The 15,327-nt window shown below is 47.8% G+C and overlaps 1 protein-coding gene across 4 annotated transcripts in view; it reads left to right on the top strand.

Annotated features, from left to right (window-relative positions):
* GYS1 (glycogen synthase 1) overlaps positions 1-13,782 on the top strand; it is a 29,036-nt gene extending 15,254 nt beyond the window's left edge. For 3 of the 4 annotated variants that reach the window (XM_083708046.1, XM_083708047.1, XM_083708048.1), the window contains exons 6-17: positions 307-451; positions 1,046-1,163; positions 2,415-2,535; positions 3,506-3,612; positions 4,519-4,578; positions 4,820-4,898; positions 5,246-5,359; positions 5,789-5,915; positions 7,410-7,505; positions 8,414-8,577; positions 9,733-9,813; positions 11,103-13,782. In XM_083708046.1, coding sequence (XP_083564172.1) covers positions 307-451; positions 1,046-1,163; positions 2,415-2,535; positions 3,506-3,612; positions 4,519-4,578; positions 4,820-4,898; positions 5,246-5,359; positions 5,789-5,915; positions 7,410-7,505; positions 8,414-8,577; positions 9,733-9,813; positions 11,103-11,408 — 1,518 coding nt within the window. In that variant the 3' untranslated portion in view covers positions 11,409-13,782. The remainder of the gene's footprint in view (positions 1-306; positions 452-1,045; positions 1,164-2,414; positions 2,536-3,505; positions 3,613-4,518; positions 4,579-4,819; positions 4,899-5,245; positions 5,360-5,788; positions 5,916-7,409; positions 7,506-8,413; positions 8,578-9,732; positions 9,814-11,102) is intronic. The other variant, XR_014557292.1, reaches the window with a different exon arrangement.
* Positions 13,783-15,327: the final 1,545 nt, after the last annotated feature.

Here is a 15,327-nt window from a genome sequence, read left to right as displayed (position 1 = left end):
CCCCAAGGCCTTTCCAGGGAGTGTCCTAGTCAGAAAAAAAATGTGCAGTCATCGCACAAAATCCAGACACTGTTCCTCAAGGCAGGGTCTGAGGAAATCACATTTTCTCCACCATTCAAAACAGCGATGTTTTCACTGCCAGGAAAACATGATTCTGCACCGCAGCCTGCTAATACTTCTCTTATTGTGGGTGCTGCGTGGAATTTGTTTTGCTTGAGTACTTTCTGCCCTCTTCCATTCCTAAGGCGTCACAATGCCAGGTCCTGTGGTTTTGGTTCAGTTTTGCTGTATCGCCTTCCTCTTTAGTTTAATGTGGACAAGGAGGCTGGGGACCGGCAGATCTACCACCGATACTGCATGGAGAGGGCTGCTGTCCACTGCACCCACGTCTTCACCACCGTCTCCCAAATCACAGCTGTGGAAGCTGAACACCTGTTAAAGCGGAAGCCTGGTGAGTGGCATTAGGCAGGGGTCCTCAGTTTTCAAAACTTATTATTATTATATCGCCCTTCATCCGAAGATCTCAGGGCAGTTTACACAATAAAAATACAGGATATGAGCACAAATTAAATAGTTAAAATAAAGCAGGTGACATGCAACCAATAGGGCAACCCCTCAACCCCTTTTTTTAAGCTCAGTTAAAAATTGAGAGGAGTTGGGGTTTTTGGCAGGCACTGGTTTGTGTGTGTGTGTGTGTCTGTGTCTGTGTCTGTGTCTGTGTCTGTGTCTGTGTCTGTGTCTGTGTCTGTGTCTGGTCTGAGGATGCCATAGTAACCAAAGAGGGTTGTGTAAGCACTGATTGGCTGCAACCTCTTCCTTTTCCAGAGCTGTAAATCACCTTTTCAGAAAGTGCAGATTTAAAAATAAAAATAAACAGCATTGAACAAACCTGAAACATTGTCTTGTTGCTGTGACTCTTGCTTTTTTGGTACATTTGTGGGTAGCTTTCAAGTGTTTGTCAGGTTACTGATGATCTTTAGAGAAAAGAAATAAAAATCTGCTTCTACCTTTTCTGTGCTCTATTCTCCACTCCCAACATATCCAGATATCGTGACTCCCAACGGACTGAATGTCAAGAAATTCTCTGCCATGCATGAATTCCAGAACCTCCATGCCCAGAGCAAAGCTCGTATCCAGGAGTTTGTCCGGGGACACTTCTACGGGTGAGTCTTTGTGGGCCCGCTGCAAGGCCTGGCTTTGCTTTGCTTTCCTTCTCGGTGCCTTGTCAGTCAGTTCAGTTGCCCCAGGAAGATGAGTTTCTCTGGACAGGAAAAGGAAGGAGGTAGTGGTGATCAGTCTTGGGAGAATGCAGTTGGGTTGAAATATCAAAGTTTTTACAGGGGGTGGACAGAGCCGGAAACTACCCTTTGCCTCATTTATCCTCATACGGTCTTAATCCTTGTTATACAGTAGTTCACATTCAGAGAGGCAGGAAGTGGAATTAGAGGGCTCTTCCTTTTTTTTAAAAAAGGGGGGGCAAGTGTTCTCTCAGAAGTTGCATTGGTGGCCTAAAAATATACAACTTTTTTTTTTTTTTAAGTATACCCCGCATTTCACCATGTGTCTCTAAATGGCATACAAAAAAAAAAAAAAAAGAGTACAGTATGCAAAATGTTAAACATAGATGAAAACTTCAGAGAGCAGAACAACATTCATGGTGCAAAGGCCTCCTGGAATAAGACAGTTTTCACCAGGTGCCTGAAACATAGCAGAGGCAGTTCCTGTCTGATTCCTAATGGGGAGGAAATTCCACAGAGTTGGGCCTGCTACATCGAGAGAAACTTCCATTGGTTCCCCCCGCATCTTGCTTTGTTCTTACCTGCCTTCTCAGTTATTACATCCTTGGGCACTTTCGTCTTCTTTCTTCCTTCCTTTTCTCCTCCCCTCCCGTTTTTCTTTCTTCCTTTTCTAAACTACGTTGTAAGCCTGAAGGTAGAGGTTCCATTGATAGTTTTGTGATTTTGATCATTTGAATGGTGTCTAGTTTCCTAAAGTAGTAATAATAATAATAATAAATTATAATAAAGGCAATAATAATAAATAATACACCTTGGCTGAGTTCCAACGAGCTACTAAGGCTCATGTAAAGGTCTTCTACTAGTTTTCTGTTTGCATATGTGTGTGTACTTTTCTCCCTTTCAGCAGCTGACCTGTGCCCCTAAACACACATACACCTGGAAGCTTCTCTCATTTTAAAAGCAGTTTCCCCCTGCTGGAGGGTGAGGAGTGGCTGTTGTTTAAAGGATGCAGGTACTAAGAAGGAAGTCCTATTGAACCTACTGGGGTTTGCCTTTGTGTAAACCTGCCTAGGTTTTTCTCCCTCTCTTAAAATGCCCAGGGCCATCCAGTGAAACTGATGAGTGGTGGGCAGTAACAGAAAACATTTCTTCATGAAGTGCCTTCTTATTCTCTAGGCACCTGGACTTCAACCTCGACAAGACCATTTTCTTCTTCATTGCCGGGCGCTATGAATATTCCAACAAAGGGGCTGACATTTTCTTGGAAGCTTTGGCCCGACTCAACTACCTGCTGAGGGTAAGCAGAGAAACAGGGGCTGAGGTGGGCAATCCAGTGTGACGAGGTGGAGGGAGGGATGTGGCTTGTAGGATTTGGGCCTAGCTATTACAGTAGTAACTGCTGGTCTTCAGCACTGACAGCAAACACAAACCATTGTTTCGTTTTGTTTCTAAATTTCTACCCCACTCTTCATTGCAAAGGGCAGCAAACATCGAAAAGTGAAAACGATACAATTTAAAACAAAATAAATACTTAAAGCATATAAAAACTACCAAAAACGTGAAAAACAATAACATGCCCTTATAGTTGCTATTTTCCCAGTTCCCAGGAACAGTATCTCTCAGCCTGTTTTTTTCAGTTTCTCCTGAATGCTTTTGAATTTCTCCTGAAAACCAGTAATGATCAAGACAGATGCACCTCACTAGAGAGAGCATTCCATAAGCAGGGAGCCTCCACCTCTTAGAAGACGCAGTCACGGGTCAACGTGAACCAGGCAGCAGTCAGAGGCAGCACTTCCACAAGTTCTGACCTCTGATAGGCCTGCCTTGAATGGAACCATGCATTTGAGGGGAAACTATGATCCCAGAATGGCGTGGGGTGTGTGTACAAACAGGGAGAACAGGGAGAAGAGGACTGTGCACTTGTGTTGATGTGCCTGCTTTTGAGAATTCTTGGTAGAAAAGTCAACCTTCTGGAATTCCTTTCCATGTTCACAACTGTTGTGGAGATGAGAGGCATGGCTTTTTTCCCAGCCGGATCTTTCTGGAACTCTGTTCCAGCACCTCTCAGGTGGGCGCCATTGCCATTAATAAGAGAACAAGGGAGGCGTTTGTGGTGAGTTCCAGCACCTCTTTTTCTAGAAAAATAGCACTGATGGGAGGTAATGGCATATGTGAGAGAAGCAGGTGATACAGCTTGCGCCTTGTGTGGTGAAAGCAGGAAGAGCAAGCCGTGGGTGACCTACCCCATTCACCTTCTCTCCTCACAGGTCAACGGCAGCCAGACCACAGTGGTGGCCTTCTTCATCATGCCAGCCCGGACCAACAACTTCAACGTTGAGACTCTCAAAGGCCAGGCGGTCCGCAAGCAGCTGTGGTGAGTTCCCTTCGCACAGGACACCCAGATGCTCCCTGAGCAGGGATCAAGAGCCACAGTACACATAACATTCCCTGCTCCAGAAGCCGCTAGGCCTCTCTCTCCCTTTCCAAGAGGTAGAAGAGCCAGTGTGGTGTAGTGGCTAGTGCTGGACTAGGACTGGAGGGACCCGGGTTCAAATCCCTACTCAGTCATGAAACTCACTGGCTGGTCTTGGGCCAGTCACTCAGGAGGGCTGCCAGGTTTGAGGGGGCTCTGGGCAAAATGTCTTCTGGGCCTCCACCACCATATGCAGGCCATGCCGCTTCAGGCTCCCTCAGCCTGATGCCTCCTTCATTGCTGTGCTCCACTTTGTTCCCTCAGCTTACCAGGTGACATCAGGAAGATGTCTCCCCCCACCTAAATATTCACTGCAGAGATTTAGTGCCCACAAGCTCTGCTGTAAATGATAAAAAATGTGGCGGCAAAAAAGGGCATTGCTGTGACGGATGTGTGTCCTCGTATGCTCCTTCTGAGTGCCTGACACCAGGCCTGCTTTACTGCTGTGCCGCAGTTATGTTCCCCAGTCCTGTCTTAATGGTGCTGATGATCACTGTTTCTCTCAGTCTAACCTGCCGCACAGGGTTGTTGTAAGTATGAATGGGGAAGAATCATGGAGGCTGCATGGAGCGCCTCACGGGGGAAGGCAGAATTATCAAATACTAGAATAAATAAAAATATTGAAATCCACCTTTGTTCTCCAGTCTGCTAGCCTTCACTGACAAAGTCTCACTCGAGGGGGATCCCATAGCCCCAGTGCTCTCCCTGTGTTTACCTCGTGGTCCTGATTTCTGATTCAGAAGCCTTCAGGAATCCTGCCCAAAGTTCATTATTTTTCTCACTCTCTCCCTTTTGTTTTAAATCTAGGGACACAGCCAATGCGGTTAAGGAGAAGTTTGGCAAGAAGCTTTACGAATCGCTGCTTGTGTAAGTGGGTCTCCCGTGAGAAGGCAAGAGGGAGGTGGGGAAGGGGCTCAACCCCCGAGAATGGGCTGGGTTGCCATGGCTGCAGTGGATGAGGTCTCGGGGTCTCCTCCCCACACTGTTCTTTGCCTTCTACATTTGGGAAACCTTGATACTGATATAGACAAATAGTATGGGGAGGTGAAGTTCCTCTCTCCTTTATCCATTCCCATTAAGCTCTTCCTTACCTGTTCTTCTGCCTCAGGGGGAATCTTCCTGACATGAACAAAATGCTGGACAAAGAAGATTTCACTATGATGAAGAGAGCCATCTTTGCTACCCAGGTAATAGGGAATTTTCAGAAAAGAATAAGAAATTAGGCCATCGTGTGCGGAGGGGAGAGGAGTAGGAGCCAGAGGAGTTAGAGCAGAGGATTCTAGGAAACCTGGCTCCTTAGTTATTTGAGTTAAAATGTTAGCTGAGCAGGATGGTGGTGATTTGATCAGCATTCCTGAATTCACTGAGAGAATTCAGCTGTAGCCCAAAAATTTAAGAGGACACCAGGCTGGAAAGATCATGAGGAATATCTTAACCAAGCTATATCTTTTTTTGCTGTTGTTGTTATGGTTTTTATGGTTTTGAATGACATCTATTAATGTGTCTGGGCTTTTCCCCCCCGCTCCCCAACCAGCGTCATTCTTTCCCCCCAGTCTGCACCCACAACATGCTGGATGATTCCACTGACCCCATCCTCAACACCATCCGACGCATCGGCCTCTTCAACAGCAGCGCTGACCACGTCAAAGTAAGTGGCAGGAGGCTGGCTACCAGCGATAGTTTGCTGAGAGTTGAGGCACTTGGCTGCCTTACAGAAGGAATAAACCTGGTTTCACCACAGTAAGGGTCATCAGAAGCTTCAGTCTATAAAGTCTGTGATGTTGAGAAGTTGAAGAAAGTTCTTCCGCCACCTGCCAAGTGTCAGATTTTCCCAAATCGAACACGGATACTTTTTTGTGTTGATGGTGGGGATTATTTTATTCTGCTGCTGTGGCTTTCCTCTGGGCCTGGCTGCTTAATGGTGGTTCCTGAGGAGCTGACCTCACATCCTCTGTAAGGGCCCGACCTTGTTTGTGAGTTAGAACTCCATCCCTGGAATATATATGAACAGTTTTGTCTGCAGGGACAGGATGTTGGGCAACTGAACTTCCAGCCACTGTGTCTTATCTCTTCCTAGGTCATCTTCCATCCTGAATTCCTGTCTTCCACTAGTCCTCTCCTTCCTGTCGATTATGAGGAGTTTGTTAGAGGCTGCCATTTGGGGGTCTTCCCTTCTTACTATGAGCCGTGGGGCTACACGCCAGGTAGGCCTCTTTGGGAGGGGGCCAATTGGGAGAGTAAAGAAACCCTAATGGTGCAAGGATGGAACTTGAGTTCTGTGGTCAAAACCTGATACTGCAAATATGGATTACCTTTGAGGGGGGGCGCTCTGCACAGTTACAAACAGCTTATCCTCATTGCTCTGAAGTGCTTAATCTTGGCACTTATTTTTTTATTGCAACGAACAGTTTCACAACCAGGAAGAGAGATAATCAAAGGGCAGGGGGAGGAGCAAGCATGCCAAGGAACAGGTTTGTGTATAACTTGCCATTCTTCCATGGTGAAACTCAAGGCCACGTCTATGAGGTTACCAGGCAGCCTCCCGTCCACGGGTTGACTGCAGCCAGACCTCCATGGAGTTAAGCAAATGTGTGCAGCAGTTTTGCTGAACTTATTCTGCTTCTGCTTGTCCTGAAGAGACTCAGAGAACCATGCAGGGCAGTGAAGCCTCAGTCCTTCTGAAATAATGCCAGGCATTTCCTTAAAAAACAGGAAAAGGCAAAGCTGAGGTTCTCTTTATTCTGAATTCTGCACGTGTTCCCTTTGCCATTCCTGGCTATTGTAGGTTACAGTCTCCACCCAACAAACCACAGAGCCTTTCTCAATCTTTTGGTTTTTTTCTCTCCCCCCCCCCCAAAAAAAAATCCTCAATTTTCTTTTTTTACTTCTGCAAAACTTGGGGTTCCCCAAGCATGTTAATATCTCTCTCTTATGTGTGGGTGGTGCTGTTTGGGCTGTATAAGGATATCAGTACTTCTTCCTCCCCACCAAAAAAAACCAGCAGTAGGTGGATGTGGCAAACCAGAAATTTTGTTTCTATCATGTCCTGAGCCTAAAAGGTAGAACTATTAGAAGATGCATTACAATGAATTAGACTAGTGGCCCATCTGACCCAGTTTACCCAACACTGATTGACAGCAGCTTTCCATTGTGGCCCTTTGTGGAGATCCTGGAGTCTGAAGCTTGGGCCTTTTTTGCATTCATAGTAGATGCACTACCACTGGGCTACGACCTTTCCCCCAACATGAAAACTTACGAGGACTATAACTGTTTTAAGTGTTTGGTTTATTGTATTTGCAGGGCCTGATGTTTTTATGGTTTTTATTGCTTTTCTTTTTGTTCCCTTTGTGAATGATGCCATGGCCTTTGGCTAGTGCAATAAAGTTTATGATGATGATGATGATGATGATGATGATGATGATGATGATGATGTTTTAAATGAGAGAAGTGCAGCTTTTTCTGCAAGTCTGAAACCAGATCTTGTGGACAGTTCTGAAGAGAAACCCCTTCAGGCTTGCTGCTACCATCTTCAGCTTGTTAATGTTACCATAGGAAAAAGCACATTGGAGTTTTGCTGGTTGGGTTGGCTAATCACTTTCTTGAGCAGGTCCCAAAGACTTTTAAACCCCAAAATCATCTTTTCTCTCTCTCTCTCTCTCTCTCTCTCTCTCTCTCTCTCTCTCTCTCTCTCTTCCCAGCTGAATGCACTGTCATGGGCATCCCCAGCATCTCCACCAACCTCTCCGGCTTTGGCTGCTTCATGGAGGAACATATAGCAGATCCATCTGCCTATGGTTGGTGTTATGAACCTCACCTAGATACAAACACCAGAAAGCCTTACTGACTTATCTGGGAATGTGATTTTAATGTTTCCATGATAGATAGATAGATAGATAGATAGATAGATAGATAGATAGATAGATAGATGATAGATTAGTGTGTGTGTGTGTGTGTGTGTGTGTGTGTGTGTGTGTGTGTGTGTGTTCCAAGGAGCTCAGGGCAGTATGCAAGGTTCCCCATGCACAAACTTAGACCTTATCATTACAACAACCCTGTGAGGCAGGCTAAGCTGAGAAAGAACAAATAGCCCACTTCACAGATAATTGTGGATTTGAACGTGGGTCTCGCAGTCCCAACCACTAACTCTACCCAATACTACACCGAACTGGTTGTCCCTGTCTGACACTCAGATTTTACCTGAAATGGTATTCAGGCATTTCCTGAAAAGGAAAGAAAAAGTAACTACTAGGTTGTGGGGAAAGACTTTTGACTCAGGATTCTGAAAATATCTTTTAGGAAAAAAAGAGGATTCAGCCAGACTGAGCGAAGGGTTGAGGGAACTGAGAGTTCTTTGGCCTTGAGAAAGGAAATTCAGTGGGACCAGACGCATTAGAGCAAAGGATGCTGGGAGCCCATGACCCGTGTCAGGCTGAGGGACAGTAGGCCGAGGCTTCACACATCAGTTGGGCTCCAGCAATATAGACTGATCACAAATTGCCAGTGCCGGGCAAATAGGGCAGAGTACCACAGAGACGGCCGTGGGGTGGGAACAAGCAGATTTGTATTGTGTTTGTGTGCTTCAAATGACGACCATTCATTTGGGAACAGGAAGTTCAGGCCTGTGCTTGAGTTTGAGCCATTCTTAGCTCTGCCTATTGGATTAGAGTGACGTGTGTCCTTTAACCCTTTCTGAATCTACCAGGGATCTACATCCTGGACCGACGTTTCCGGGCCTTGGACGAGTCGTGCACGCAGTTGACCTCTTTCCTCTACAGCTTCTGTCAGCAGACGCGGCGGCAACGCATCATCCAGCGAAACCGCACAGAGCGGCTCTCCGACCTCTTAGACTGGAAATACCTGGGCAGGGTGAGCTTCCCCTGCAGCAGCGGGAGGGTGGACATATCGGGCATAACTCCCTCCCACAAGACTTGGGGAGTGATGGCTTCGAAAGAGGATTGGACAGATTCAAGAAGGACAAGTCAGTCCGTGGCTATTAGCCACAATGGCTTTGTTCTTCCTCAATGGCCAGAGACATTATACCTCTGAATACTGGGAATCGCAGGTGGGCAGAGGGCGGCTGTGTACAAGCCTCACCTTGCAGGCTTTCCACAGGCATCTGGTTGGCCACTGTGAGAACAGGATGCTGGACAAGATGGCCATTGGCCTGATCTAGCAGACTCTTCTTATGTTCATGTATTGTTGTATCTCACCCCACTGTGGCAATCTCTCTTTCCTGCTCTTCCCTGGCATTTCAGCAGCCTCCTTCAGTTCTCCACATGCTGCAGCTCACCTCTTTGCCACCAGAGGGTGCTCATTTCAAAGGTCAGCTCTGGCCATGTTTCCCAAAAGCCTCTGCTGAAACTTAACCCAGCCTTCATTATCGTGTTTTTTAGCTTGCCTTCTGTGGTGCTTGCTGGAAGGGGAGACAAAAGCGAGGAAGGGTCAGGAGTGTTAACTTCTGCTGAGAACCAGACGTGGAACAGCCCAGGGCTGTGTGGCGTAAGGGCCTTAGACTGCCTCTGTGAATCTGCAGAGTGTCTTTCTCTTGCCACTGAGTCCCAACAAATGGCTTCCAGATGAGTGTTTCTGAGGCCTAGTTCTCACAGAGGTGGTTAAGCCCTGTGCTTGGTATTTTAAGCTGGCAGTGGAGGGGTCTTGCAGTCCTCCATACAAAAATATCTCCACATACAGAAAATGAGTACAGGCGACTCTCAACTTAACGCAAGGGTTACGTTCCAGGAATCACGTGTAATGCCAAAGTGGCGCATATTGCGTGCTGAGTGGCAGGTGGGATTGCCAAAGTCGTTTTCCCTGGAACCCCTCTTCCTTTCCCTTTTTTTTAAAAAATGGTTTGCCTAGAGCGTAGAGCTGAACGCACAGAAGTTAAATGTGTGTACGTTTCAAGCTTCCTGCATATGATTTCAGCTTGGGTGTCAGTGGAAGAAAGTAAGTTGCAAGGCAGTATAATAAGGGAGCCTCTCTAATGTCCCTTTTCCCCCTGTCTCCTTCCTCCCTTTGCAGTACTACATGTATGCCCGCCACATGGCACTAGCAAAGGCATTCCCTGACAACTTCACCTACGAGCCGCATGAACCAACAGCGGTAAGGCACCATGTGGCCAAGGAGAGGGGTGGGGAAACATAAGTCTGATTTATTCGGGGTTCTTTGCCCCAGGAGGGGCAGGTACCACTTACCTAGTGCACAAGGCCATAGTTCAGTGGTAGGCTTGTATGCAGGGCTTTCCCCCCAGCCATAATTCAATTCTAGCACCTCTCAGGTGAGCACCATTGCCATTATAAGAGAACAAGGGAGGCGTTCATGGCGAGTTCCGGCACTTCTTTTTCCAGAAAAATAGCCCTGCTTTGTACAAGGTCTGGAAACCACAGAAGGGGAGTGCATGTTTCCGAGCACAATTCAAAGTGTTGGTGCTGACCTTTAAAGCCCTAAACAGCCTCAGTCCAGTATACCTGAAGGAGCGTCTCCACCGCCATCGTTCAGTATGGACACTGAGATCCAGCGCCGAGGGCCTTCTGGTAGCTTCCTCGCTGTGAGAAGCCAAGTTACAGGGAACCAGACAGAGGGCCTTCTCAGTGGTGGCGCCCGCACTGTGGAACGCCCTCCCTTCAGATGTGAAGGAAATAAGCAGCTATCTTATCTTTAAAAGACATCTGAAGGCAGCCCTGTTTAGGGAGGTTTTTAATGTCTGATGCTGTATTGTTTTTAATCAGTTGGGAGCCGCTCAGAGTGGCTGGGGAAACTCAGCCAGATGGGCGGGGTATAAATAATAGATTATTATTATAATTATATAAGCTTGAATCCTGCTTGCGGGTTTCCCCACAGGCATTTGGTTGGCCCCTCTGAGAACAGGATGCTGGACTAGATGGTCCGCTGGCCGGATCCAGCAGGGCTCTTCTTATGTCCAGTAGAAAGGAATTTGGGTACCAGGGTTGTATTATTTTAATAATGATAATAATAATATGGATGTAATCTGTGTGCACAGCACTTGAGGGCAGGCTCCTGCAAAGAGCAGGCCGCCTAATACTTCTCAGTGGGAAGAAATATTCATTTCGGTTACTTAGGCAGAGCTGTGACAGGGCAGACTTCCCCACACTGGTCCCCTCCTGGTGGTTTGGACAAGACGCCCCAGACAGTGCAGCCAACGGTGAGAGGAGTTGTGGCCCAGCGACAGCAGAAGGCACCAGGCTGAGGAAGTCTGAGGCAGGGCAAATTAACTAGAAAATTGTGTCAAAGGCTTCATGGAAAACATTGGTGTTGAGGCAGGGTTCAAGGCATTGCAGTCCGTGAGGGAGCTGGGGTGGAATCACGTGACTCATTCTCTCTTGTGCCCTTTCTCATGCCTCGTTTCTGTTTCATTTTCCCACCCCCCGCAGGCTGAGGGCTTCCGCTACCCGCGCCCGGCCTCGGTGCCGCCATCCCCCTCCGTCTCCCGCCACTCCAGCCCCCACCACAGCGAGACAGAAGAGGATGACGAGCGCTACGACGAGGACGAAGAGGCAGAGAAGGACCGGCAGAACATCAAGTCCCAGGCGCTGATGGGCAGCGTCCCCGAGTGGCGCAAGCGCTCCAAGAAGGGCTCCAGCGAAGCGAGCGTCTCCTCCACCGCCAGCACCCCAACCCCCAGCAGCCCCAGCGACCTCAGCAGCCCCACCAACTCCCTGAGCGAGGAGAGGAATTAGCGGGGGGGGAGAGAGAGGGGGCCGGTTGCGCCCCGGCTCGCCCTCCCGCTCCTTTCCACACCTTGCCCCCCACCCCCATAGGTCAGCTGTTCTCTGGTGCTGGATTCTGAAACCGTCCTGGAGTGCAGTAGGGTTCTAGCATGTTCCGGAACTGAGGAGGGTCTCAGGGCTGGCGCGTTTCTAACGCCAATCTGTGTATGGCTGTCTGCTCTGGATTGGGTTGTTGTGGAAGTTGCCGGGAGGCGGTGGCGCCCGTGCTGTGGAACGGGCAAGGAAATGGCTGCTCTAGACCACGAGGTGCATTGTTCCTGTGTTCAGCTTGACCTAGAATGTGAGGCGGCATGTTCCCCCACCCCACAAGCGTGCCGCCAACGTTTTGGAAGGACCTGTCATGATGTTCATGAGGGTCCTTCTCTGCTCAGGGGAGAGCTGCCCCTGGGACACAGGAGGGTTCGTTGTGGTTTTTGGTGCCCCTGGCTAAACCGGTGACTAGATAGGTGTGGGGTCTAGAGATGTAGCAACGTTGCCCCCAGATGTGCCACTGACTCGGAAGAACTGCAGCCTTTTTTTAAAAAATGAATGTTCGAGGACATAGTCTTGTAAGTTCCTGATCCTTTTTATAATAGTTGGTTGGGTGCGGTGTGTGTGTGTGACTAGCAAAGTTCTGGAACTTTAACTTGAGGAGGCCAGAAGCATTTTTAAAAGCCATTGGCCCACTCTGCTCAAGAGTGCTGTTTATCAGGAGAGAGACGGGCTTTCCCACTACAATGCATTTTGAATAAATTGGGTGTGTATCTTATCTGCCTTCTGGTTTTGTTTTTCCCAAGGAATTTGTGAAGCCCTTGAAAAGGAAGGCCCTAGTATGTGAGAGGCAGGAATTCTGGACCTTTTGGGAAACGAAGCTGTCGGGAGAGATCCTAAAGGATGGTGTAGTCCACTTGTTGAGGGATGTGTCTGGCTCCGGGGGTATTAGTGCCTTCGTTTCTAAAGCGATCAAGGGAGAGGAGTAGGTGCGCAGCATTCTAGGGTGGAAGAAATCTAGAACTCATTTTGTGGCATAAAACACTCTTAAGTGGCTGTGCTCTGGAGTGGAAGAGGAGAACTGATCAGAGGTTCCTTACTAGGGCGGCTGAAAGGGACATTTTCTTTCTGAAGCCATATTCATAGCCTAGGAACTGTTTCTCCTAGTGGACACTCAACATTGTGGGACAATTATAAGTGCAATATTATTCATTCTGTGTGATTTTTTTTTTAAAGTACCATGTTGACCTTAGTGAGGGCGAAGGGCACAGCAGGTGAGCCAACTGCCTGCTTACAAAGGACGGTGGAATAAACTATATGAGAGTAGTCTTACATTTCTCTTGTTTCAGGAATGCAGTCTTAAAGCCATTGCCCCTTCTGTAGAGGATGCCTGGCATACACCCTTGTAGAAGGGCTAGCAGTTCTGAGTGGTGATTGTTTCTAGGGGAAGGTTTAGAAGGTTGCGCACTGTGAAAAATGCATGTTCTTTAATGGCCCTCAGAGCCCCAGCGTGACAGGCTCTGAGAAGATAGGCAAGCTGCTGGCGTTGTAGGGTGTGCTTTGGTTGTAGCCCCCAGCTGCTCTTCACAGGGTGACCTGGCTGTCTATAATATGTGGAGAGAAGCCCCCCCCCCCATGGCTGTCATATTGGGGGTCTTGGAACACGGGACGTAGCCGTTGAGATCAGAGCGTGCTATGACATTCTGGGCCGCTGTGTTGCAAACTCTGAGCCTGGGGTGGCAGTGATGATGCAGGAGGGCTGCATGTCCAAAGCAGGTTCTTGATTTGTTCAGAGCAGCAGAAGGAATGCTTCTGAAAGGGTGTAAGACATTTAACAATAGTTGGCATGGGGATATTCTGTCCAGCACAAGAGAGACTACCTCGTGGGTATAGCAAAATGCCAACACACACTAGAGTCACTTCAGTTCTGCATCTGCTGCCAGCTTTGGCAACAAGGAAGGAAAATCACTTTTTTAAAAACCTGACTCTTTCCCTGTGGCCTAGGTAATTTATATCCCCCTCTGATTGTGCCTCCTGTTCCTATGGGCTGCCTGACCTCCTGTGCTTGGATCATGAGCCAGTTCCCCCCTTCTCCCCAACTCTGAGAAGGGACTCCCTTTGGTTGAAGGTCCCTCATGAGCCAACACCCTTTTATCCAGTCTCTTCCACCCCCACCCCACCCCCGAAGAAAACCCTAGAGATTTTATTTATGGTTGTTGAAATATGCTTGAGGTTTTTGTTTTTGGTCTCTTGTCTCTCCCCCTCCCCCTTGGTGTGGAGAATCAATTCTGAAGAACAAAAGCTGCTTGCGAGACACAACTCAAATATTTAAAGAATAAATTTTGCTTTGAAATAGTGTGTTCCAGTACAGTGGCTATGAAAGTGAAATGGGGAAATGGGTCTTTTCTTCAGAAGGAAAAGCACCTTTTGGAGGTGGATGGTGCTTTTGGTGCAAAATGATGCAGGACACAAAAGTTCAGAGTTCAGTGGGAAGGAGGAGCAGCATGTGGTTTGCTGGCAGTGGGGCCCAAGGCCTGCTCATGCCAATCTCTGCTTCAGATTATCTTGGCTAGCAAATACTGGTTAAACATACACTGCAATATTGCAGAGAGTTAGGCAGAGCACCGACAGTATAAGACTAGAACAGGGGTCTGCAACCCGCGGCTCCGGAGCCGCATGTGGCTCTTTTACACCTTTGCCGCAGCTCCGTGGCGGATACTAGTGAGGGGAGGAGGCGCATTGTGTGCCCCGACACTCCCCACTGTGGCGGGCGCTGTACTGGCTGTGACTTTGCATGGGGACGGTGTGTGCGTTAGTCACGCACTGTCCCGTCACCTTCCCGCCCGCCCGCTACATTGTAAGGGGCATGTACGCTGGTCACTGCATTGAAAGGGGGCATGTACGCTGGTCACTCTTTTGAAGGGGAGTGAAGAACACACACACACAAAAAGGTAACTTGTTAATTTAACGTTTATTTCTATGAGGAGGAGTAATTCTGAGGAGTCAAACAAAGAAATAATTAAAAAAGTGACAAAAAAGTTATTTTTATAATGATGAGTTTTGTGGCTCCCAGTTTTTTTTTCTTCGGAAACGGGTCCAAGTGGCTCTTTTTGTCTTAAAGGTTGCAGACCCCTGGACTAGAACGAATGGTCTGTCTTGGGAGAAGGCAGCTCTCAACCCTGATTTTTAATTTAGAGCCTTGCCTGATAAAGTAGGACCTCAACCCAAGATGCACAACACCCAGCCCCACAGTTGCAAAACAATCAATTAAAAAGTACCAAGTTGAGCCACCCACATACTACTTGAGGCGTAGGTAGAAGGTAGATTAGAGTGAGGGGTCCCTTGTAGCTCTCATCTTCATAGAATTTTTCCCTTCTCCAATGCAGTCAGAATGTGAGTTGCAATGGAATTCAGGACAGGTGGAAGTAATTCATTCCCCCTGCAGTGTGTACTAGCAGGGTTTCAGCTCCACATCCATCACTGCCAGTACCTACGGTACACTGGTGGAAGATGTAATAGTCCCCAACAAATCCAGAGAGCACCAGGATGGGGGAGGCTGAGGCAGGGCCACCCAATGATTTTCCACCCCCTACTTAAGTCTACATCATAGGGTTGTGGCAAAGAATAGGGAATGAAAGAGAAAAAACTATGCATGCCACTTTAAGCATAAAGGATGAGGTAGATTTGGCTGTCCAAACTAAACTCTTACCTACCAACATGGTAGACTACTAGACCAGTCAATAGTATCTGCCAGCAACATAGCAGGAGATTCATGTCTTGATTGGTTGCAGAATGCTGTATGGGACAACTTTTGTTCCAATCTGAAAATGTAACACTTTTTTTTGCATCTGAAGTCAGATACATTCCAGTATTAAATGACTCTTCTGACTGCCCAAGA

This window comes from Podarcis gaigeae, assembly GCF_964106915.1.
Source record: "Podarcis gaigeae genome assembly, chromosome: 13".
NCBI lineage: Eukaryota > Metazoa > Chordata > Lepidosauria > Squamata > Lacertidae > Podarcis > Podarcis gaigeae.
This window is presented reverse-complemented; position numbering and strand designations above follow the sequence as displayed.